At 41.9% G+C, this 24,742-nt stretch overlaps 1 protein-coding gene across 4 annotated transcripts in view; it reads right to left on the minus strand.

Moving 5' to 3' along the window:
- Window positions 1-24,742, minus strand: part of MRTFA (myocardin related transcription factor A) — a 202,637-nt gene that overhangs the window by 61,404 nt on the left and 116,491 nt on the right. The window contains exon 1 of one of the 4 annotated variants that reach the window (XM_069586060.2): window positions 404-679. The exons of the other annotated variants lie outside the window; for them this stretch is intronic. Within the exon in view, the coding sequence (XP_069442161.1) occupies window positions 404-611 (208 nt within the window). The 5' untranslated portion in view covers window positions 612-679. Of the gene's footprint in view, window positions 1-403; window positions 680-24,742 lie in introns of those variants that run through there. 4 annotated transcript variants of the gene reach the window in all.

Genomic DNA, 24,742 nt, shown 5'->3' on the forward strand with positions numbered 1-24,742 from the left:
TTAGTATAGTACTCATGGCCAGTGTTATGTTTTACTAATAAAAACACCGTGTTTGATCTACACACATGGGAAGAATCCCACCTTACTAAAGAAAAGACTTTTCTTCCTTCTTCCATAATCTCAATTTGATACATGAGCTCTGCACGGGTGGAAAGAAAGGAGTAATAAAGTGAAACATCCTAAACACTGTCCCATCAGGTCATGAAACACACCCTACAGGGCCTGCTCAGTTGTCTATCTGCTAAGTGCTCAATAAGCTTCAATAAAAACCATCCAAAGAACAAACCATCCACAGTCAAAGTGTACATGGCTATAGAGAAACAGGGAGGGATAAAAAAGACGGCAGTAAACAGAGGAGAAGACGAAAAACACATGCAAATCCCCAAGGGACAAATACGCCAACCTTCCCGTAAACTGTGATAAGGCGCCAGGCACATGGCTGAGCAGCTGTCCTTCCCAGGCTTCAGGACAATCCATGGGAGCGGCAGGATCCTGCAGGTGGGCTGATAGATCCTGGCCCTCTCCTCCAGCACGCTGCAGGAGAGGTGAGACTCCAAAGGCCAGTGTTGCAGCAAGCTCATCCTCCTGCCCTCGCTCTTTAAAGAGTCCATTTATTATGTGCAGTAGATCTGATTAGCATGGCTCTTTTAGTTAAAGTGGGTACTTCATTTCTGCAGCCCTCGGGGCTGCAAGAACAGCCAGATCCCAAGTTTACTTAGGGAGTGTGGCATTAAAAGGCAGTGACAGCGGAAGGTCAGAATCAGTAAGTCTCCTGGAAAACATTTCTTCCTGTCAGCACTGGGCCTCGACACAGGCACCTCCCTCCTCTGCCCAAATGCCAAAAAGCAGCACTGGGATGATTTCGACGTGTAGAGCTGGAAGACAGGAGGGTTCCCTGAGAGAAAATGCTCGTAGCAACCAACCAACCTCATTCACCCAAAATAGTAAACAGTTGGTTTCTCTGCTCAGAACCAAAACGCTTCTGCCAGACAAGCAGCATCACATGACCGAGTTCTCTCTTCTCTCCTCCACCTCCCTCCTTTCTTGTGCAAAGTTGGCACCAAAGTGGAACAAGGAGCTATAATACTATTTTATTTCACTTGACATTTGCTTTTAAAATGTTTATAGATGAAAGATATCAAATTGGGAGGAGGGGAAGATACTAAGAGAAAAACTCAGAATTTACTTTGAAACAAGCCATATCACAACACTAAGAAGGGAACCACAAACAACGGTTAGCTAGTAAAGGTGCCCAATGAATGAACGAAATGAGTGGACAGACACATTTCTTAGCAAAGTATTTTGCTGATAAAAATCTCCAAAAAAAGATACAGCTCAAGACATACTTGACTTGCTCATTTAGAAAGAAAATAAAGCCTCTTAAGAAGCTGACTGATGTCAGAGACGGTGCATTGCAACAACAGTGGCAGCCCTGAATCCGAGATCCACAGGTAAGATCCACACTCTTTCCTCGTCGGCCTCAATTTCTCTCACCATTTGATTTTGCTCCTTAGATGTCACAGTCCCATCATGCAAGTCACTGAGGAGGCACATGGGGCGACTGTACTAACAGAGCGAGCTGAAAAACCTACCCAGCTCATTATAGCAGCAGCTGCCACCATGATACTCCCTGGCATTTCCACCTGAAGCAGGTGGTGGTGAAAGGCTGGCGGCACAGCTGGTGCCCCATGTGGCACTATATTCCTCCCCTCACAAGGTTCATAAGCACTTGAAAGCTGTGCAAGGCATACAGGGTAGAGACATAGAAGCAAAAACCTCCATGCAGAGCACTTTGTTCCAATAGGAAAACAGGTGAAGTCTAAGAATCATTTAATAATCTACGGCATCACCATCACGTGCATAGCCTCCATGGAGGCTCCACTGGAGGGCTCTGAGTAGACTCACTCATCCTCATCCACCCCCTTGCATAGCAGGATGATCAATAAACATTTGTAAAATGGAAAGGAAAGAAAATGGGAAATGAAAAAGAAAAAAATATCAGAAATCCTTAATTTAAGCAACAACTTTTCCCAACAAGACTATGCGAAGAGAATTATTTGGCTAATGAAAAAGTGAAAGTGTTAAGTTGCTCAATCATGTCTGACTCTTTGCAACCCCATGGACTGTAGCCCGCATCAGAATACAAATACTACTGATGAAATAATTTGCTGGCTAGGATGGGGAGCAACCGGGACTCTCAGACACTGGGTAGAATGCAAAATGATAATGTCACTTTGGAAAGTTAAACTTATACAACCCAGTAATCTCATTCCTGAGTATTTAAACAAAGGGAAATGAAGACACATGACCACATAAAGAGCTGTACATGAATATTCAGAGCAGTTTTATTTTATTGCCATAAACTAGGGGGAAAAAAAATCCAAATGTCCTTTAACTTGTGAACAGAATAAAAATTGTGGTATATCCATACAATGAAATATTATTCAGTGATTTTTTTAAAAATCCCTGAACTACTAGTATAGACAACAGTATACATGAACCTGAAAAGCACTATGCTAAGTGAGACAAGACAAACACAAAGGGCCACACATTAAATGACCACACATTCATATGAAATTCAAGAAAAGGCAAAACTGTAAGGGCAGAAATAAGATCAGTGGTTGCCAGAAGTTGGGAGTATTTTTGATGGAAACAGTCTATCTCTTGGTTGTGGTTGTTGCTTGCCTTTTACCAAGATGTACTAAACTATACTCCTAGAAAGGATGCCCATTACTGTATATACACTGATCTCAGTTAAAAAAAAAAAGATTATGAAATAATATGCATAGAGGCAGAATGGAATCATAGTTAATATAAGCTCTAGAGCTAGACTGCTTGGGTTTAAATCTTGTCTCTCTCTACCACTTTCCAGCTGTATGACGTTGAGATAACATCTGTACACCTTATTTCCTCATCTGGAAAATGGGGATAACAGTATTCATCCCATAGGGGTGCCATCATAGATGATGAAATACCTACAAAGCACTTATGACAGTGCCTGTTCTAAACACGAGATTCGGCAAATGCAAGCTGCTGTCATCGCATAGTTATAGAACACACAGATAAACACGCCTGGATGGTGGTGGGAATAGGATGTGTTTATTTTCTACTTTTCCCTTTTGTTTATCTGTGTCTTCTAAATTTTCCACATTAAACAACTACTGTCTTTATAAAAAGCAAAAAAATCCAAAGAAAGAAAGGACACTGGGCTGGAACTCGGGAGCTCTGGTTTCAGCTGTGCAGCTAATCATTACTTACTTAGCTGTAGGACTGCAGGGCATCCTCCTCATCTCTAAACGGGAGGGGCTGGAGCTGAGAGGCTCCATCTCTAAAGTGGAATGGCTCCATAAGATGTATGGGGGAACTGTGCCAGCTACACCGTTTGTTTATTTTTCATTCCATATTTACTATCTGCCTACCAGGAACCAGGCACCATGACACAGACGTAAAAACATTCTATGCACTCCCCTCATGGAGCTTACAATACAGGTTGTTCAAAGAAACAGACAGACGTGTACCCAGTTCTACAATCATCAGCACGACAAGTGCTCTGACAGGAACATAAAGAGGGGAACTAATTAGGTTGGAAGGACTCAGAGAAGACACGCAAGCCAAGACCTGAATGTTCTGCTTTGTTTTGTTTTTAAAGTCAAACCAAAAAGATGTGGAAAGGAATTGCAATCAAAGGGAGTACAAAAGCAAAGATGTGACAATAATTTCTTGGGCAATGGAGGAGAGAGAGAAGGAAAGGGCAATCTAACAGCAGTGTGAAATAAAAGAGAATCAAGACTAGCAGTGGGGAGGATGGTGAGGGGGAGGGAAATGAGAGGTCAGGCTGATGATAATCTCCGAAGATCATACAGAACTGTAAATGCTGTATTCTTATTCAAATATCTGCATGTGCCATGAATAAACCTGATAAATATTAGTCTAAGATGTACTTTACTATACTTACAAATAGAGCATACAGTTGCAAAAATTTTACAAAAATGTCCATTCACTTCCATTTTCCATGGTTAACTGTACACACTTGTTCTTTCAGTAAATATTTATTGAGTATGCGATATACTCATGCTAGGTGCTGGGGAAGAAGGGGAGACACAGAGAGTAAGCAAATGAACCACCAAAGCAGGCCAGAGAACCAGGCTGCTTTTCCTTCTGTCCGAGATCTGCTGAGATTCTCTACCCTCTGAAGCGTGATAGCGGCAATGTGACGGGAGGCTGAGAGCTTTGCACTTGGAAACCAGACAGATCTTTGCTCAAACTCTGGCTTTTACCACCTACCACCAGTCTGGCTTTGAGTAAGTCACTTAACGTCTCTGAGCTTTCATCCCTCCTGAAAATGGGGATTACATCACCAAATTCATATGGTTTTAGGGTGAATTTAGTGAGACAATCAATCAACAATCAGTATGCCACAGGCACAGAAAATGTTCAGCAAATGGTTCTTTTCACTGTTGTTCAACTTCAGTCTTCCACTGTTAGGGCAGCCCACGATCTCCCATTAAAGAGACAAAATTACTCTGAGCAGAAAATAGGGAGAACAAGGTATAAAAATCTGTTTAACTAAATTCACATTTTAGTGAATTCACAACTGTTTTCTTACAAAGATGTTGTGCTTGGAACTGACATTCCTTTAGGATTTCTCAAACTGTTAATATCTGCCTACATTACATGACCGAGTAAATTAAATGAAAGCTATCACCCAAAAAAGGGAGCCAGTCACAATCTCCCCTGGGATCCCTTCGTTTGGACTCTGACTAACACTGAGTCATGCAAAGATAGAGACAACGAAGAGCATGGATAAGCAGTCGGCACGCCGCTGGGGAGCAGGCTGACCGGGGCCACGAGCGCCACTTTCTGAAGCAGAAAGGCCGAGACAGAAGAGTTTTCTAACTGCATGTGCCTCTGAGCGATGACGCCTTGAGGAGAAAGGCACACATGCTTCTCAAGGGAAAAAATAAGAGGCTGCAACCTTCCTACAATCACATACTCAAAAATGTTTTAACCATCTTTTTTAAAATGTTTAGTTTTTACAAATGACTTTGTACAACACAAAAAGAAACTGTCTTCCCTTGGGACCCCAGACTGTAAGGCCCAAAGGATTTTATTTAAACCTTCCTCCTTAAATTTCCCTCTTCAGTGAAACCAGGCAGTGATACTTCAGCCCAAACAGAAGAATTTCAAGTACCGTTTACATTTTTTTTTAAACGGAAGTAAAAGTCTACATTTATAAACAGAAAGAGTACCGCACTTTTATGCCTCTTTCTCTCTTTAGTGGTTTACAGTCTTCTTTATACAGACAGTGCTCTGGAGCTAACTGTCACCCTTCCAGGGAACCCTGGGATCTTTCTGCCCGCCTCATGCTACAGAGGACCCTCTTTCTGCAGCTAGTTTCCTCCAGGCTTCTCCTGTCATTAGGGCACAGGGAAGGCAGCAGCTAGAGAAGCTTCAGAACCACTGACATCCCCACCGTGCTCCGTTCAGCTTCAAGGTCTCCAGGCTGCGCTGTGTATCAGCAAGACGAGCCTAAAGAAACCACAAAGGCAGGTTCTTCCCTTTAGGTAGTGGGGTGCTGAGCCAATGAGGCAAGGAATCCAAGAGTCTCTGCTAGCCTATAGCATACTACCATCTGCTCTTCCTCAGCAGCCCAGATGCCACCAGCCAAACGAGCCGCCCATATGATAAACTGGCGTGCACAGTTCCACGGGAAAGCCTATCAGCTGATGTCAAACTACAGTTCTGCTGGCTCCTTCTCATTACTTCATTGCCTTTGATTCTTATCATATGTCTCTGATTCTTCATATTTTTCAAAGTCAAAAGCTGCTAGAACTCCTCAAGCGCAAAGTTACCTCCCTTCACTTTTCTCCACTGAAGCAAAAGTATACTGCATGTTAATTCTTCTGCAATTCCAGACATTTTCCCTGGGATTCAGGGTGCTCGGTGGCCACTCACTCACCAGGGTGACATGTTTTCTGTCACAGACATCAATTCTCTAGTCGATACAGACACACACGAGACCCAATCTGAGGACAGTACACACAGGGCAGCCACTGAACTACATGGTGTCTGTAACGTGCTAGCTGGAAGAAGCTTTAGCCCTTTAAGATACTGAGTTTATTTACCTATTTATTGCCATCCCCTGTAACATGCAGGATCTTAGTCCCCTGACATTGACAGACGTTATTTTCTTGAGCTCCAAAGTCACTGCAGATGGTGGCTGCAGCCATGAAATTAAAAGACGCTTGCTCCTTAGAAGAAAAGCTATGACCAACCTAGATAGCATATTAAAAAGCAGAGACATTACTTTGCCAACAAAGGTCCATCTAGTCAAGGCTATGGTTTTTCCAGTAGTCATGTATGGATGTGAGAGTTGAACTATAAAGAAAGCTGAACGCCAAAGAATTGATGCTTTTGAACTGTGGTGTTGGAGAAGACTCTTGAGAGTCCCTTTCAGTCCATCCTAAAGGAAATAAGTCCTGAATATTCACTGGAAAGACTGATGTTGAAGCTTAAACTCCAATACACTGGCCACCTGTTGGGAAGAACTGACTCCTTGAAAAGACCCTGATGCTGGGAAAAATTGAAGGCGGGAGGAGAAGGGGACAACAGAGGATGAGATAGTTGGATGGTATCACCGACTCAACGGGCATGAGTTTGAGCAAGCTCCAGAAGTTGGTGATGGACAGTGAAGCCTGGCATGCTGCAGTCTATGGGGTCACAAAGAGTCGGAAACAACTAAGCAACTGAACTAACTAACTAATAAAGAGCCCCCCTGCCAATGCAGGAGACAAAAGAGATGCAGCTTTAGTCCCTGGGTCTGGAAGATTCCCTAGAGAAGGAAACGGCAACCCACTCCAGTATTCTTGCCTAGAGAATCCCATGGACAGAGGAGCCTGGCAGGCTACCGTACATGGGGTTTCAGAGTCAGACACGACTGAAGTGACTTAGCATGTAGATGCATGCAATTAATTTCACAGCTTTAAAGATACATGGTTAAGAAAGTTCGAAACTGGATTGGGGCTTCTCTGTACAACTTTGTTATTTTAAGAAAACAACTATTATACTGTTCTATAATTAAAAATTAATTTTAAAAATTAAAAATTGACCACCACTTGCTTTGTAATTTAAAAAAAATTAACCTAGATTCCTCCAATTTCTTAGGTCTCAAATTCTCAGATAATTTCAGGATAAATGCTGCATCTGGTCAGAAGCCAGGCCAATGTATCAATACAACAGCCTTTCCGAAAACAGTAACTTTCTCCTGTTGTTTCTGTTAAAAGAATGTATTTGCTAAAGAGTGTTCTTAAATATTTACAGAAGGGCTTCACTTTTTTGGTTTGCATGCATAGGGACATGCGCTTCCCAGGTGGCTCAGTGGTAAAGAATCCACCTGCCAACAAAGCAGATTCAGGTTTGATCCCTGGGTTGGAAAGACTCCCTGGAGAAGGAAATGGAAACCCGCTTCTGTATTCTTGCCTGAGAAATCCCATGGACAGAGGAGCAGGGTGAGCTACAGTCCACAGGATCCCAGAGAGTCAGACCCGACTTAGCAACTAAACAACAACAAACGAACATATATTATAACATTATTCACACGCATGACTTATTAAGAAATAGGTCTTTTAAAATTAGACTTAAAAAAGGAAATAGTGACTTTTCTGATTAGTAAAACTAAGTGAATGGCAAAGAAAAATTAAAATTTCCTCTAAACCTTACATTTTTATGAAAAGCAACAGAGAACTAAAAATTATTTTCTGCATCCAGGTCTTATAATAAACTTCATACCCACAAATTCAAGCAATCAAAATGATAAAGAGAGGCATAGCAACATAGTCACTTAATTAAGTGAGAACCTAGCAAAGGGTTTGATCAAACAGAATCTTCAATTTAGAATCTCAAGATATGCGATAAGGGACACTCTTTAAAATTATGAAATATTCCAAGTTGAAGTAGACTCTTGATTATACGATCTTCTAGGAAACTCAGATGTGCCAACTATTCACGTGCATTGTCTTAAAACCATGGCTCAAAACTTACCTATTGCAAGAAACCTTCCTTAATTATCTTCTGAAAGCTCCGCTCACTCCACCTGCTGCACGTTCTTATAAGGATAAGCATAATATTTTCTCTTATTTTGTAGTATAATGACCAAGTCTATCTTGAGCTGAATGTTAACTCTTTGTTGAAAAGGATTAGCATCTTGATTATTTTATTTTGCCATAAAATAAAACAGGGCTCTATCCAACAGATACTCAGTTCAGTTCAGTCGCTCAGTAGTGTCCGACTGTTTCTGACCCCATGAACTGCAGCATACCAGGCCTCCCTGTCCATCACCAACTGCCAGAGTCTACCCAAACCCATGTCCATTGAGTCAGTGATGCCATCCAACCATCTCATCCTCTGTCATCCCCTTCTCCTCCTGCCCTCAATCTTTCCCAGCATCAGGGTCTTTTCCAATGAGTCAGTTCTTTGTATCAGGTGGCCAATGTATTGGAGTTTAAGCTTCAACATCAGTCCTTCCATTGAACACCCAGGGCTGATCTCCTTTAGGATGGACTGGCCGGATCTCCTTGCAGTCCAAGGGACTCTTAGACGTCTTCTCCAACATCGCAGTTCAAAAGCATCAATTCTTTGGCGTTCAGCTTTCTTTATAGTACCAACTCTCAAATCCATACATGACTACTGGAAAAATCATAAGCCTTGACTAGACGGACCTTTGTTGACAAAGTAACGTCTCTGCTTTTTAATATGCTATCTAGGTTGGTCATAACTTTCCTTCCAAGGAGTAAGTGTCTTTTAATTTCATGGCTGCAAATCACCATCTGCTGTGATTTTGGAGCACAAAAAAAAATAAAGTCAGCCACTGTTTCCACTGTTTCCCCATCTATTTGCCATGAAGTGATGGGACTGGATGCCATGTTCTTAGTTTTCTGAATGTTGCACTTTAAGCCAACTTTTTCACTCTCCTCTTTCACTTTCATCAAGAGGCTCTTTAGTTCTTCTTCACTTTCTGCTGTAACAGTGGTGTCATCTGAGTATCTGAGGTTATTGATATTTCTCCTGGCAATCTTGATTCCAGCTTGTGCTTCCTCCAGCCCAGCATTTCTCATGATGTACTCTGCATATAAGTTAAATAAGCAGGGTAACAATATACAGCCTTGACATTCTCCTTTTCCTATTTGGAACCAGTCTGTTGTTCCATGTCCAGTTCTAACTGTTGCTTCCTGACCTGCATACAGATTTCTCAAGAGGCAGGTCAGGTGGTCTGGTATTCCTATCTCTCAGAATTTTCCAGTTTATTGTGATCCATACAGTCAAAGGCATTAGCATAGTCAATAAAACAGAAATAGATGTTTTTCTGGAATTTTCTTGCTTTTTCGATGATCCAGCAGATGTTGACAATTTGATCTCTGGTTCCTCTGCCTTTTCGAAAACCAGCTTGAACATCTGGAAGTTCACGGTTCACGTATCGCTGAAGCCTGGCTTGGAGAATTTTGAGCATTACTTTACTAGCATGTGAGATGAGTGCAATTGTGCAGTAGTTTGGGCATTCTTTGGCATTGCCTTTCTTTGGGATTGGAATGAAAACTGACCTTTTCCAGTCCTGTGGCCACTGCTGAGTTTTCCAAATTTGCTGACATATTGAGTGTAGCACTTTGACAGCATCATCTTTTAGGATCTGAAATAGCTCAACTGGAATTCCATCACCTCCACTAGTTTTGTTCGTAGTGATGCTTCCTAAGGCCCACTTGACTTCACATTCCAGGATGTCTGGCTCTAGGTGAGTTTGAGTGATCACACCATCATGATTATCTTGGTTGTGAAGATCTTTTTTGTATAGTTCTTCTGTGTATTCTTGCCACCTCTTAATATCTTCTGCTTCTGTTAGGTCCTCACCATTTCTGTCCTTTATTGAGCCCATCTTTGCATGAAATGCTCCCTTGGTGTCTAATTTTCTTGAAGAGATCTCTAGTCTTTCCCATTCTATTGTTTTCCTCTATTTTTTGCACTGATTGCTGAGGAAGGCTTTCTTATCTCTCCTTGCTATTCTTTGGAACTCTGCATTCAAATGGGTGTATCTTTCCTTTTCTTCTTTGCTTTTCACTTCTTTTCTTTTCACAGCTATTTGTAAGGCCTCCTCAGACAGCCATTTTGCCTTTTTGCATTTCTTTTTCCTGGGGATGGTCTTGATTCCTGTCTCCTGTACAATGTCACAAACCTCCGCCCACAGTTCATCAGGCACTCTATCAAATCTAGTCCCTTAAATATATTTCTCACTTCCACTGTATAGTCATAAGGGATTTGATTTAGGTCATACCTGAATGGTCTAGTGGTTTCCCCACTTTCTTCAATTTAAGTCTGAATTTGGCAATAAGGAGTTCATGATCTGAGCCACAGTCAGCTCCCGATCTTGTTTTTGCTGACTATAGAGCTTCTCCATACTCAGTAAACATTATCAAATACCCACAGCATCTAACCCACTATCTTTCAACCAGACGCTCACTAATTACTGAACCCTTAGCAATGTTGTCATAGCTGCCAGATCCCAGACAAAGGCAAGTGGTAAAAGGTCAAACTCAAATTAGCCCCTGGTAGTGATAAGGTCTAGACTGCGGTGGTCTGTATTTATGTTAAAATACAGTTTAAAAAATTATTCATGAGTCTTATCCAAGCTCTTTCACACTGTATCTAATCAAGAGACTGCATGGTTTTAATAGTTAGGAGTTCTTAAGTTGAAGGTACAGCCCTGAGCTCTAGCACTTATCAGCTAGGTTCCAGTTTAGTTTCTAGCTAGGTTCCAGTTTAACCTAAGGCAAAATTTTACTTAACTTGAAGTACTGCTGTTGGAGTTAAATGAGGTGACCATTTAAAGTGCCTACTATAAGGGAGGCAGTCAATACATGGTACTTATCATTACTGTCAAAACGATTAATTATAAAACTAAAAAGATTATTCATAATATAAATTTTACTACACTATGACATTAATTCCCTGATAAAATATTGTACATAAAATACAGTCCCTTCTCAAATGTGACCTGCTTCAGTTCAATTCAGTTGCTCAGTCATGTGCTAAACTTCCCTAGAAAAACAATCTCTGCTGTGAGGTAATTTGTCAAGGATTTGAGGAAGAAGGTTTTGTACTCACATAAAGACATATGTCCCAGCAAAACCCAGTGTTATGCAACATTTTCACATTAACACATCTTAGAATCCAAAAGCCCAACTTTCTACTGTTAACAAACTACTGTATTCATCCCCTGGTCCCTCACAATCCACATGTCACTGGCATCTCAGGACGTGGCTGCAGTGTCCAGAGAAGCTGGGCTTTCATGTGGCTTACTCAGCAAACCTGTTAAGAATCCTAACTAAAGTCCTGATTGGAAAGAGACTGAATTAACACCAAAGTTCCACGATGGTGCAGTGGTAAAGAGCCCACCTGCCAATACAGGAGACGTAAGAGATGTGGGTTTGATTCCTGGGTCAAGAAGATCCCCTGGAGGAGGGCATGGCAACCCACTTCAGTATTCTTGCCTGGAAAATTCCAAAGACAGAGGAGCCTGGCAGGCTACAGTCCATGGGGTTGCAGAGAGTTGGACACAACTGAAGTGACTTAGCATGCACACACAAATTAACAACAAACTATCACATCATAATCATTAGACGAGTCAAAAACGTTTATGGATTTATAATACCTATGTCGAGCAGAGAGGTCGGGAAAATGGTACTCTCATACAGGATCAGTGGAATGGGAAGCGTTATAGTCTTCTAAAAAACAATTTGAATATGGCATTTATGGAACTTAAAAATACATATTCTCTTTAACTCATCAGTCCCACTCCTAAAAATAGGCACCACAGAAATAAAAACAAAACATATGTAAAAAGGACATTTACTGAAACAAGCTTGTAATAGCAAAAGAGAAAGAAACAAAACAAATACAATATTCTCTGATATGGGAAATGTCTGACTATGTTAAAGTACTGGATTGGCCAAAAGGTTCCTTCAGTTTTTAAGTAAAAACAAAAGATACATTTGTCATTTTCACCAAGAACTTTACTGGACAACATATTCACCACTTTGTTCCACTACCTTCTGCCATTTTCCAGGCAACTTCATAATTCCATATCCCCAAAACTTTTCATCTGTTTGAGCAAAGAACTGTTCCAGGTGCCTTTTACCATCTTTCAGGGAACTGAAAGCTTTTCCATAGAAGAATTTTGTAAAGATGGAAACAAATGGAAATCTGAAGGTGCAATGTCTGGTGAATAAGACAGATGAATCATAATCTCTCAGCCAAGCTGCAACAGTTTCTGCCTGGTCATCAAAGAAACATGCAGTCTTGTATTATCCGTTGAAGATTATGGGTTTTCTGTTGAATAATTCTGGATGCTTTTCATCAAATGTTGCCTTCAGTTGGTCTAACTGGGAGCAGTATGTTAGAATTAACTGTCCCCTTTTCCAAAAGGAGCTCATAATAGAGGACTCCCTTCCAGTCCCACCATATACATGATAGCACTTTCTCTGGATGAAGACCAACTCTGGGTGTGGCTCATTTCATTTGCTCCATGATCTCTTCCATTCCACATTATTGTACAGCATCCACTTTTCATTGCCCATCAAAATATGTTTTAAAACCAGAACATTTTCATTACGCTTCAGTAGAAAATCGCACGCAAAAAGTCAAGGTTTTTCTCGCTTAACTTACATGGAACCCAAACATCAAAATGATTACCATAACCAAGCGGGTGCAGATGATTTTTAAACCTTGATTTGGGTATTTGGAGTAGGTCATGTGGAAATGCTGACTGTTCTCAATTAATGTCTTGATTTGATAGCTATCAACAACTTCAGCTGGCCTACATGATTGATGGTGAAGCATCGTCCAGCAAGGTATCTCTAGCATGAAACTTTGCAAGCCACTCTGACATGTTCGGTCAGCCACAGTACCTTCTCCATACACTTTTTTTTGTTTGTTTCAGTGGCATTTTCACCTTTTCAGTTTCGTTTTTAACCTCACCTTTTACTCCAAACTCTTTTTTGTGTTTCAGTTGTGTTTTTACCTTTCTTGAAATAATAAAGCATAATATGCCAAAAGTGCTGCTGTTTTTCTTACATCTTCAATACTGAAATGGCTACACAAAAACTCACCAATTTTGATCAGTTCCCGAGGATTCCCTTTTTTCCACATTCTCATCAATATGTCACTTGTGTTCTTTTTGAGGACAGCCATTCTGACCGGTGTGAGGTGACATTTCACTGCGGTTTTGATTTGCAGTTCCCTGATGATTAGCAATGTTGAGCATCTTTTCATGTACCTGTTGGCCATCTGCATCTTTGGGAAAATGTCTATCCAGGTCTTCTGCCCATTTTAAAGTTGGGTTTACTTTTTTTTTTTTAATGTTGAGTTGTATTAACTTTTTGTAGAATTTGGATACTAACCTCTTATCAGTCACATCATTTGCAAATATTCTCTCCCATTCAGTCAGTAGTCTTTTCGTTTTGTGAATGGTTCCCTTTGCTGTGCAAAAGCTTTTAAGCTTAATTAGGTCCTATCTGTTTATTTTTGCTTCTATTTCCTTTGCTCGAGGAGACAGATTCAAAAATATATTGCTATGATTTGTGTCAAGGTGGTCTACCTATGTTTTCTTCTAGGAGTCAGTTCTAAGGCTTTCAGTCTTACATTTATGTTTTTAATCTATTCTGAGTTTATTTTTGTATAAGATGTTAGAGAACATTCTAATTTCACTCTTTTACATGAAGCTATCCAGCTCTCTCAGCACCACGGTACATTCTTGCCTCCTCTATCACAGACTAATCGACCAGAAGTGCATGCGTTTATTTCTGGGCTTTACATTCTGTCCCACTGATCCATGTGTCTGCTCTGTGTACTGTAGCTTTGTAGTACAGCCTGAAGACAAGGAATATGATTGCGATTCCTCCAGCTCTGTTCTTTCTTTCCCAGGACTGTTTTGCTATTTGGGGTCTTTTGTGTTTCCATACAGATTTTTTAACTATGCATTCTAGTTCAGTGAAAAATGCCACTGATAATTTGATATGGATTGCACTGAAACTATACGTTGGTAGTATGGTCATTTTAACAATATTAATTCTTCCAATCCAAGAACATGGTATCTCTTTCCATGTGTTTGTCGTCTTCAACTTCTATCAACAGTATCTTATAGTTTTCTGAGGACAGGTCTTTTACCACCTTAGGCAGGTTCATTCCTTGGTATTTCATTCTTTTTGATGTGATGGTAAAAATACTTGCTTCTTTCACTTCTGATACTTCACTGTTAGTGTATATCTTGTATATAAATGTAAGATTTCTCTATATTAATTTTATATACAAAACCTTTACCAAACTCACTGATGAGCTTCAATAGTTTTCTGATGGCATCTTTAGGATTTTCTATGCACAGTATCATGTCATTTGCAAACAGTGACAGTTTTACTTCTTCCTTTCCGATTCAGATTCCTTTTATTTCTTTTTCTTGTCTGATTACTGTGGCTAAGATTGCCAATGCTGTGTTGAATAAAGTGCCGAGTGGGAGCATCCCTGTCTCGTTCCTGATTTTATGATTTTAAAAGATTTATTCAGTTATCTCATTCTGACTGCCACATTCATCAGCTGATGTTTTTCTATACCATGTTTCTAAAACAACAACATCCTCCCCAATTTATCACCACTTTCACAGCTTAAGCAGAGTTAATATATACAGAGGGTAAACACTGTTTACAAAACGTTAATCCAATGCACCAGCTACCAGCAAGCACAGATGAAACACACAAAAACTGACTCTCTAAAATATAACCACGACTGCAACAGGGTAACGATAGTTAACACCACTGTATGATATACAGGAGAGTTGTTAAGAGAGTGAATCCTAAGAGTTCTCATCACAATGAGATTTTTTTTTTCCTTTTTTCATCTTACTTTTTATCGTACCATATGAGAAGATGGATGTTTGCTCAAGCTATTTTGGTAATCATCTCAGAATATATGTAAACGAAACCATCACGCTGTTTACTTTAAATTTACACAGTGATATATGTCAACTGTTTCCCAATGACACTGGAAAAACATTTAAAACCACAAAACGTTCTTGAACACAATATTATTTCAATTCTTCAACAGCCAAATACAATAAATACTGAGCATGCTGATATGGCTGGTGAGTTGACTACGACAGATGATGGTTTCCATTAACAGCTGTTGAAAACCACTGTGTACCCAAATAGAAGTGCATGTTAATATTAGAAACCAAATTCTTACATCATAAAAAACTGGCCCCAAATCACAGTTTCTGTGGCAAGAACCTATTGTTAACATTCCTCCACTTTAAAGAAGCTTCCAATTGAGATACATTTTTGTATGTAAAGGTAGGGCCAGAGGTTCCTGAATGAAGAGAATGAGTTCAACCCACAGAAAGTGATAGCATGCATAAATAAATTTAATTGGAGACACACAAATCAATTTTTAAATACTCCATCAGCATCTGTGCTTTAAAGTTTTTATAATTTACTTAATCAAATGGGAAACTTAACTGTCTAGGAGAAACACTATTCTTCCCTAGAAGTTCAGTTCAGTTGCTCAGTCGTGTCCGACTCTTTGTGACCCCATGAATCGCAGCACGCCAGGCCTCCCTGTCCATCACCATCTCCTGGAGTTCACTCAGACTCAGGTCCATCGAGTCCGTAATGCCATCCAGCCATCTCATCCTTGGTCATCCCCTTCTCCTCCTGCCCCCAATCCCTCCCAGCATCAGAGTCTTTTCCAATGAGTCAACTCTTCGCATCAGGTGGCCAAAGTACTGGAGTTTCAGCTTTAGCACCATTCCTTCCAAAGAAATCCCAGGGTTGATCTCCTTTAGGATGGACTGGTTGGATCTCCTTGCAGTCCAAGGGACTCTCAAGAGTCTTCTCCAACACCACAGTTCAAAAGCATCAATTCTTCGGCACTCAGCCTTCTTCACAGTCCAACTCTCACATCCATACATGACCACAGGAAAAACCATAGCCTTGACTAGACGGACCTTAGTCGGCAAAGTAATGTCTCTGCTTTTGAATATACTATCTAGGTTGGTCATAACTTTCCTTCCAAGGAGTAAGCATCTTTTAATTTCATGGCTGCAGTCACCATCTGCAGTGATTTTGGAGCCCAAAAAAATTAAGTCTGACACTGTTTCCCCATCTATTTGCTATGAAGTGATGGGACCGGATGCCATGATCTTCGTTTTCTGAATGTTGAGCTTTAAGCCAACTTTTTCGCTCTCCTCTTTCACTTTCATCAAGAGGCTTTTTAGCTCCTCTTCACTTTCTGCCATACTATGCTAATTTTAGTAACAGCTCACGTGCCAGGTACTGTTCTAGATGCTTTACACATATCAACTCCTTTAATCCTCACACAAACCCAGGGTTCTCAGTCAGGGTGACTGCCCAGAAGGAGACAAATAGAAATATCGAGAGACATGTTTGCTTGTTGTAACTGGAGGGTGCTACTGGCATCTAGTAGGTACAGCAGCCACGTGAACTGCTAAACACTCTACAAAGCACAGGACGCCCTCCACAATTCCCCAACATGGAACGATTCAGCCCCAAATGTCGATGGTGCTGAGGCTGAGAAACTCTGCAATGACACTATGAGGAAGGTACTACTGTTGTTCCCATTTTTCAGATGAAGAAACTGAGGTACCAAGAAGATAAGTAATTTGCCTAAGGTCATACATCTAGCAGATGGCAAAGCCAGGATCTGAGGTCTAGCTCCAGCGCCCTTTCTCTTAATCTGTCTTAAGAAAAAAACACTAGTTGGGAAGCTTACCTACAACTTTCTCCCCCTCTTCCTGGCTTCCAGGCTTCTTTGGGAGAATGTATCATTTATTTGTTCATTCATTTGAAATCCAATCTATCTATCTGCCCATCCATTCATTCAACAAGTATTTGTTGAGGGTACATGCCAGGTCTGCTCAAGGCAATTTTAGGTGAACAGGATCTCTGTCCTTGTGGCACACGCGTTCCTAATACTCCCCTACGGTCCTTGCTAGCGAACATGCTAAGCATGATCACACTTGTGCCTGGAAAGTGTTTCCCCAGGAAAAACCCTCACTTCATTCACATCTCTGCTTAAATGTCACTTCCTCAGAAAGGCCCTCCTTGACCACCTTTTTTTTCCCCCCTTTTTTTTCTTAGGCCTTACCCCACAGTTTGCAGGATCTTAGTTCCTCAATTAGGGACTGAACCCACAACTCTGGGGAGTGAAAGCGCAGAGTCTTAACCACTGGACTGCCAGGGAATTCCCATGACCACCATTTCTAAATTAGTTACAAACTCTTATCATCTGTCCCCTTTCTCTACTTTTCAAAACAGCACTCATCATTCCTAATATTGTGTTACATATTTTCTCATTGTCACTACGTCCCTTTTAGGCCTCCCTCTTACCAACAGACCTAAACTCCATGAGAGATCTACCTCCAGAACTGGGAAGTCTACGTGGCCTCTTCAACCAAACTGTTTCTTCAAGACTGAGGCCCCTCACCTGGATCCTGAGACTGCTTCTTACTTGGTCTCCCTGTCTTCTTTCTTCGGTGCGTGCTCAGTTGCTTCCGTCATGTCCAACTCCATACAACCCTAAGGACTGGCACCTGCCAGGCTCCTCTGTCCATGGGATTCTCCAGGCAAGAATACTGGAGTGGTTTACCATTTCCTACTCCAGGGGATCTTCCCCACCCAGGGATCAAACCTGTGTCTCCTGCATTGGCAGGTAGGTTCTTTCTTAGGCCCCTGCAATTCATCTTCTCACTGAAACCAGAAGAATTGTTCTAAAGTGCAAATCTGATGTCATGTCTCTACTGAAAGCCCTTTAGTGACGTCTCACTGCTCTTAGGATAACGTCCAAACTCCTAACATGACTTTTAAAACGCCCTCATATCTGTGAGCTACTCTTACCATGTATCATTCTATGTTTTATAGCTGTAGTCACAGCGACAGCAGTAATAGCTAATATGCACTGAGCACTTGCTGTGTGCCAGGCACTAATCTGGGGGTATTACATGTCTGAGATCATTTAACCCTAATCTATGGGGTAGGAATTACAGCTATGCTTGTTTTCAGATGGGAAAACTGAGGCACAACTAAATAACTGTCCAGGGGCAATCAGTAAGCAGTAGGGCCAGGATGTAAATCCAAGCAGTCAGGTTCTAGAGCCCACCCTCAAATCTATGATATTCCACCGGTCTCTACACACAGATGTAACAGAAGTCCATGAGTTCCCTGAAGGTGCTGTTTTACTTCCCACCATCAGATCTTCACGGTGTTCTTTCTGCTGGACCATCCCTCAGATCACTGCTTAAACATCCGTCTAAGAGGCCTTCCTGCAACATACCCTGGCTTTGTTGGGATCCCTCTGCACTGCTCTCCCACGGCACTCTGAATTTCCCATTATGACTCCCATTCTCTGTTACTGTAATTACTGGTCTGCCTTCACCAACAAACTTCAGGCTGCACAAGGACAAGAGCCATGTCTGCGTAGTTCACTCCTGTACCCCTGGCATGGCCCTGGGACATGCCAGGGGCTGAGAGAATCATTTCACGTGGCACCGGCACCATGCAGCCTTCCCCAAACCCCAGCCCAAAGCAATTCATTGCTTCTCTAAGAGCCCTGCCCTCAGGACACACATTATACGCTTCATATTTTGTTATATAGTATCTATTAAAAATGATGTATATATGTGTCCTTTTCCTGTATGTTGGTGAAAGGCAGCCACATCTTTATAGGTTTATGTAGCTTTCAAGTGACACTTAAAAATTTGGCTCTTTTTTAAAAAAAGTAATTATTGTGTACAAGGGATCTCTCTGTATTATATCTTACAACTGCCTATGAATCTATGATTTCAACAAAAACTTTAAAAGATAATTACTGAAAGAAATGGACTGATAAATAATTACTCAAGAGTTTATAATGACTCCCCACTATCCGTTAAAGGCCAAACTGTCCAATTTAACATTCAGGATCTTCAATTATCCAGCTCCTTATTACCTATTCAACCCAGTCTTCCCTTTCAGCTCTCCTGTACCTCCTATTCTGATCAAGGTGAAAGCCTTATTCTTCCTTACATACCAGCCTCATCTAGTTTCCAAAGCTTGCCTTAGGATACTCCATCTGCCTGAACAGCATGGGATTCAAATGTTCCCACCTTCGACTCCTCATCTACCCTAGCAGCACTTTTCCTCTAAGGTCCAGCTCTAATCTTATCTCCACTGTGAAGTTTTCCTGACCTCATTTCCTTCTTTTTTCTTAGGATTTTATAATCCTCAATAACCACAGTATCTCCAACAAGAATGCAAATTTCTTGAGTCTCAGAATCATTCCTTTACACTTCTCAGGAATCCTATCAGAGTGTTATGTGCATATATATGTGTGTGTGTGGGTATATAAATAAAATCAGTAATAAATAAATACTTGCTGATAAGAGATTTCATTAGCCCATGCACATTATCAACCCTCAATCACCCAGAATAACAGAAACGCCAGTGCACAGAGAGACAACCCGCTGGACCGGGCACACCTATCCTCATATTAACTACTGTGCGGTTGCTGCCAGTTGTACAGGTAGTCACAAGGTTGCCACAAATGGTCTAACTGCACAAGTCTTCCCTTGTCAGGGTCTAAGGCTTGCCCAGCTTATCATCCCATACTGACAAACAACTGTATAACTTTTCCTCATCAGTGACACAAAGATAAAAATAAGCAGAGGTAGTCATATTCTAAACCTTTACTGGTTCACACCTTCTCCTAATAGGGAGATCATTGTTTGGGCACAAAAGATCATCTATTTGAACTCTTTCACTGGGCAAATACCTTGTTTGTATCAACAAAGTGCTTTTGTAAATAGAACAGAGTGACAACATCAGTAAGAATTTCAAAGAGAGGCTTGCCAAAGAAAATCCCTGGGATGATCGACTCTTAGGCTAATCCAGAATTGATAAAGAGCCAAATTCTTCCCACAGTCCATAGAGATCTGCCTCGGCCTACCACTACTTTCCCTAGGTCAAAGTTTCTAAACTCCTCAGACTCTCTGGTTAGCTTTTCTTTCTCATCCAGCTAGTCAAAGTTTTCTTATAAAAACACACCACATACCTGAAAAGCTGTTTTTCAGCCTGAAGTTTTACTTTTACCTGGTAGAAACTACAGCTTGCTCCCATAGGGATTTCAAAATGCCTAAGCATCTCTCTGAAAAACTCCTCAAATACTTTGCTGTTAAAAAAAATTTCCCAACATCTTTCTGTCTTGGCAGGCTCTGCTGAAATCCCCCCACCCCCCTCTTAAGGAGGAATCTGAGTAAAAACACTACCAGTTCAAGTTCCCTTAGGCAGATTTCCAGCCCCAATGCAAGGCCACGAGGTTAAACATTTCTCAATGACGCAGGCTCCCTCAGAGGGAGGAACAAGAAAAAATAAATAAATAAAAACTTATTCTTCCCAGTGCAATAAATCAAGAGACAACAGCCAAGTTCTAAAAAATAAAGTGTGAGTGAAATTAAACTATAGACTGTTTGCTCTGCCAAGGCCACTAGTAGGAGCACAGAACTGGGGCGAGAGCTGCGGGGTGGGAGAGAAGGCAACTGCAGAAGCAGCAGCCCAGCACGATGGACAGACATTCCTGAGATCCTTGAGAGAAGCTCCAGAATACTAATACTGCTCACCTCCAGCCACTATATAATTTATGATAACTAGAGCTACTAAAGCTAAGTAGTCAAACTGGTGGCGGTGGGGTAAAGAAATGGAGTCACACGTGAGGCAAATCACTATTTAGGATTAAAATATGTATCAAGGTGGAAGGCTGGGAAAACCAAAGTGAAGGATGTTTAATCAGCTTCTCAGGGAAAGAGGATCAGGCTGATCACAGAGAAGGCAAACTCATCTGAGGGGCTGGGAGGGCTCCTGGACCTCTGGTCACCTGCAGACAGAGAGAAGAATGAAACAAAACCAGAACTGTGCCCTCAGACCTGATCTACAGGTCACAGAAATTCAGAGTTAGGAAAGGCCTAATGCTTACAGGAAAATGCTACTGATAAAAATACTGTTACATTTGTACAGCGCTTCACTTCTCAAAATGCTTTCATTCATTTAGTCCTTAAATAAAAATGACTATGACAGGTATGCTGTGTGACAGAACTGAGGACAGAGAAAGAAGACGCCACCCCTACATTCAAGGAGCTTACTGCTGAGATCTGCTAGGAACAATGACATAAGAAAATTAACCTTCCGGTGTGTTAGTCACTCAGTCGTGTCCGCCTCTTTGTGACCCCATGGACTGTAGCCCACCAGGCTCCTCTGTCCATGGGATTTTCCAAGCAAGAATACTGGGGTGGGTTGCCCTTCTCTTCTCCAAGGCATCTTCTCAAGTCAGGGGTTGAAACCAGGTCTCCTGCATTTCAGGTGGTCTGTCCCAAGCAGAGGGAGAACACAAGAGGAGGGGCACTAACCCCATCTGGAGTCAAAGACAGCATGCATCTCAGAAGAGGGAGCCCTGGAGTCGGGACTTAAAAGCAGAAGTTAGAAGGCTGACAAATGGAGAGAGGAATGGTCGAGGCAGAGGGAAGATTGTATGCAAAGGAACAGAAAATTAGAAGAGCACAGAATGTTCTGGAAACTAAAAGCAGTTCATCATTGCTGAAGACTGTGAAGTTAGAAGTGAGAGGAGATGACCAAATCAGCAGCCAAATAAACAATATAACAGCTTGAGTATCAAAGTCTGAGTTTCACCCTATAAGAAACTGAAGCATTCTGAGGAGAATACAATGATTAGAATTGTCAGAAAAAGTATAGTGGCAGCTGTATGAGGCCAAATTAGAGAAGAGCCAGATTTTAGGCAGAGAGACCAAAAAGAAGGTTCCCTGAAACTATAGTGAGAAGCCACGACAGTCGGATCTAGGGCAGCGAGACAAGATATGAGAAGTCAAAATAAACGTAAAGCCTACAGAGCTCAGAGCCCAAACACGTGCGAGGAACCTCGGCAAACAGGAGCTGAGAATGACTCCCCATTTCCCGGTGAGACCAATGCTCCCAAGGCAGGGGATAAAGGGCTGCCACAGAGGCAGGGAGCAGCAACTTTAAGTCTGGCCAGCCTGAAGTGCATGTGGCCACCTAGATGTCCAGTGGGAAGACGCAGTAGGTTAAGTGAAGCTCAGGAAATACGGTGGGGCTAGAGATACAGGTGTGGACATTCTGAAGAAGCAGAAGCTGAAGCCATGAGTTGGGATGACGCTGCTAGAGAGAACGTGGAAACTGAGAAGGAAATGGGTCAAGGATTATCCCTGGGAAAACCTGACATTTAAGGGACAGGAGGAAGAAGAGAAGACTGGAAAAGAGATTGAAAAGAGGACAGAGAAGTAGGAGGCAAGTTAAAGAGAGAATGGTGTCTGTAGTTTAGGTGCCCAGATCCGAATACCTTTCCTATTTGGGGTAAGTCCCTAGACAGGGGAAGGCAGGCCTCTCTTCCTACTACAGAAGCTGCAGAGGAACACAGAGTCCCTGTCTCTGCCCCCTGGCATCTGGCTCACAGATACAGCCCACATCCAGCCAATCAGATCCTCCTATTTAGGGTACTGAAAAATTGGGGAAAATGACACAAAGATGGAACATACACTCAGAAACTACCCACGGCACTGCGGCAAGTATCTGCTGGTGACACTGCCACAGGCTGCAGGCGCTCGCTGGAGACCAGGCCAGCAGCGGTGCCAGTCAGAGTTCTCAGCAGACAAGTTCTGGGACTTGGTCTTCGCTATGTCTCACCTCGCCCACTTGCTGACCTTTGATAACCAGCCTCCTTATTAAGTCCCTCCCTGGTGGCTCAGATGGTGAAGAATCTGCCTGTAATGTGGGAGACCCAGGTTTGATGCCTGGGTCAGGAAGATCCTTTGGAGAAAGCAATGGCAACCCACTCCAGTATTCATGCCTGAGAAATCCCATGAACAGAGGATTCGGTGGGCTACAGTCCAATCTTTGTGGTCACAAAGATTCGGACACGACTGAGCGACTAACACTTTCACTTTCGCATCTCATTAAGGCTGTGCACTATCCAATAATAACTATCCAGTTCAATTCAGTTCAGTCGCTCAGTCATGTTCGACTCTTTGCAACCCCATGGACTGCAGCACACCAGGCTTCCCTGTCCATCACTAACCCCTGGAGCTTGCTCAAACTCATGTCCATCAAGCCCTTGATGCCATCCAACCATCTCATCCTCTGTCGTCCCCTTCTCCTCCTGCCTTCGATCTTTCCCAGCATCAGGGTCTTTTCAAATGAATCAGTTCTTCACATCAGGTGGCCAAAGTACTGGAGTTTTAGCTTCACCTTCCAATGAATATTAAGGACTGAATTCCTTTAGGGTGGACTGGTTGGATCTCTCTGCAGTCCAAGGGACTCTCAAGAGTCTTCTCCAACACCACAGTTCAAAAGCATCAATTCTTCAGTGCTCAGCTTTCTCTATAGTCCAACTCTCACATCCATACATGACTACTGGAAAAATCATAGCTTTGACTAGATGACTTTCTCTGCTCTTTAATATGCTGTCTAGGTTTGTCATAGCTTTTCTTCCAAGGAGCAAGTGTCTTTTAATTTCATGGCTGCAGTCACCATCTGCAGTGATTTTGGAGCTCCCCCAAAATAAAGTCTCTCACTGTTTCCATTGTTCCCCATCTATCTGCCATGAAATGATAGGACTGGATGCCATGATCTTAGTTTTCTGAATGTTGAACTTTAAGCCAACTTTTTCACTCTCCTCTTTCACTTTCATCAAGAGGCTCTTCAGTTCCTCTTCACTTTCTGCCATAAGGGTGGTGTCACCTGCATATCTGAGGTTATTGATATTTCTTCTGGCACTCTTGATTCCAGCTTGCGCTTCATCCAGACCAGCATTTCTCATGATGTACTCTGCATACAAGTTAAATAAGAAGGGTGACAATATACAGCCTTGACATACTCCTTTCCCAATCTGGAACCAGTCTTTTGTTCCATGTCCGGTTTCAACTGTTGCTTCTTGACCTGCATACAGATTTCTCAAGAGGCAGGTAAGGCAGTTTGGTATTCCCATCTCTTTAAGAATTTTCCACAGTCTGTTTTGATCCACACAGTCAAAGGCTTTGGCATAGTCAATAAAGCAGGAGGAGATGCTTGGGGCTGGTGCACTGGAATGCTCTTGCTTTTTTGATGATCCAACAGATGTAACTGTCCAAGACTCCTCCAAAAACCCGGTTTTATGCTTAGCTTAACTGAAACTACACAAAAGAACCCTGAGCAGTACAGAGTAAGAAGAGAGCACTGAATAGGGTCAAATGGTAAAGAAAGGTCAAGTAAGGGGGAACCTAAAATGGGCCCCCTGCACAGGGTGCGGAGCAGGTCAGTGGCGATCCTGGTGCCACGTTTCACGTGTGCGATCTCATTCCACCCTTATGACACCTTCTGTAGAAAATGACGCAAGTACTGCATCTTTACTTTATGGTGCAAATATTGAGACTAAAGGAGATTAAGAGTGTTGCTTAAGATCATACAGTTCTTTCAACTATCCACAGCTGCTCTCAAGAAAGTTACTTTATAGATGCTCATTAAAGGAGGTGTTAAATGTCTACACTAATTCTTACACAGAATGTCAACTAACACAGATGATAATCACATACGGTTCCCAATCCAGGACTTCTAGCTTCTTCGATTTCGGTAATATAAAGAAGATCCCAACCAAA

Source organism: Ovis canadensis, chromosome 3 (assembly GCF_042477335.2).
Source record: "Ovis canadensis isolate MfBH-ARS-UI-01 breed Bighorn chromosome 3, ARS-UI_OviCan_v2, whole genome shotgun sequence".
NCBI classification, from domain to species: domain Eukaryota; kingdom Metazoa; phylum Chordata; class Mammalia; order Artiodactyla; family Bovidae; genus Ovis; species Ovis canadensis.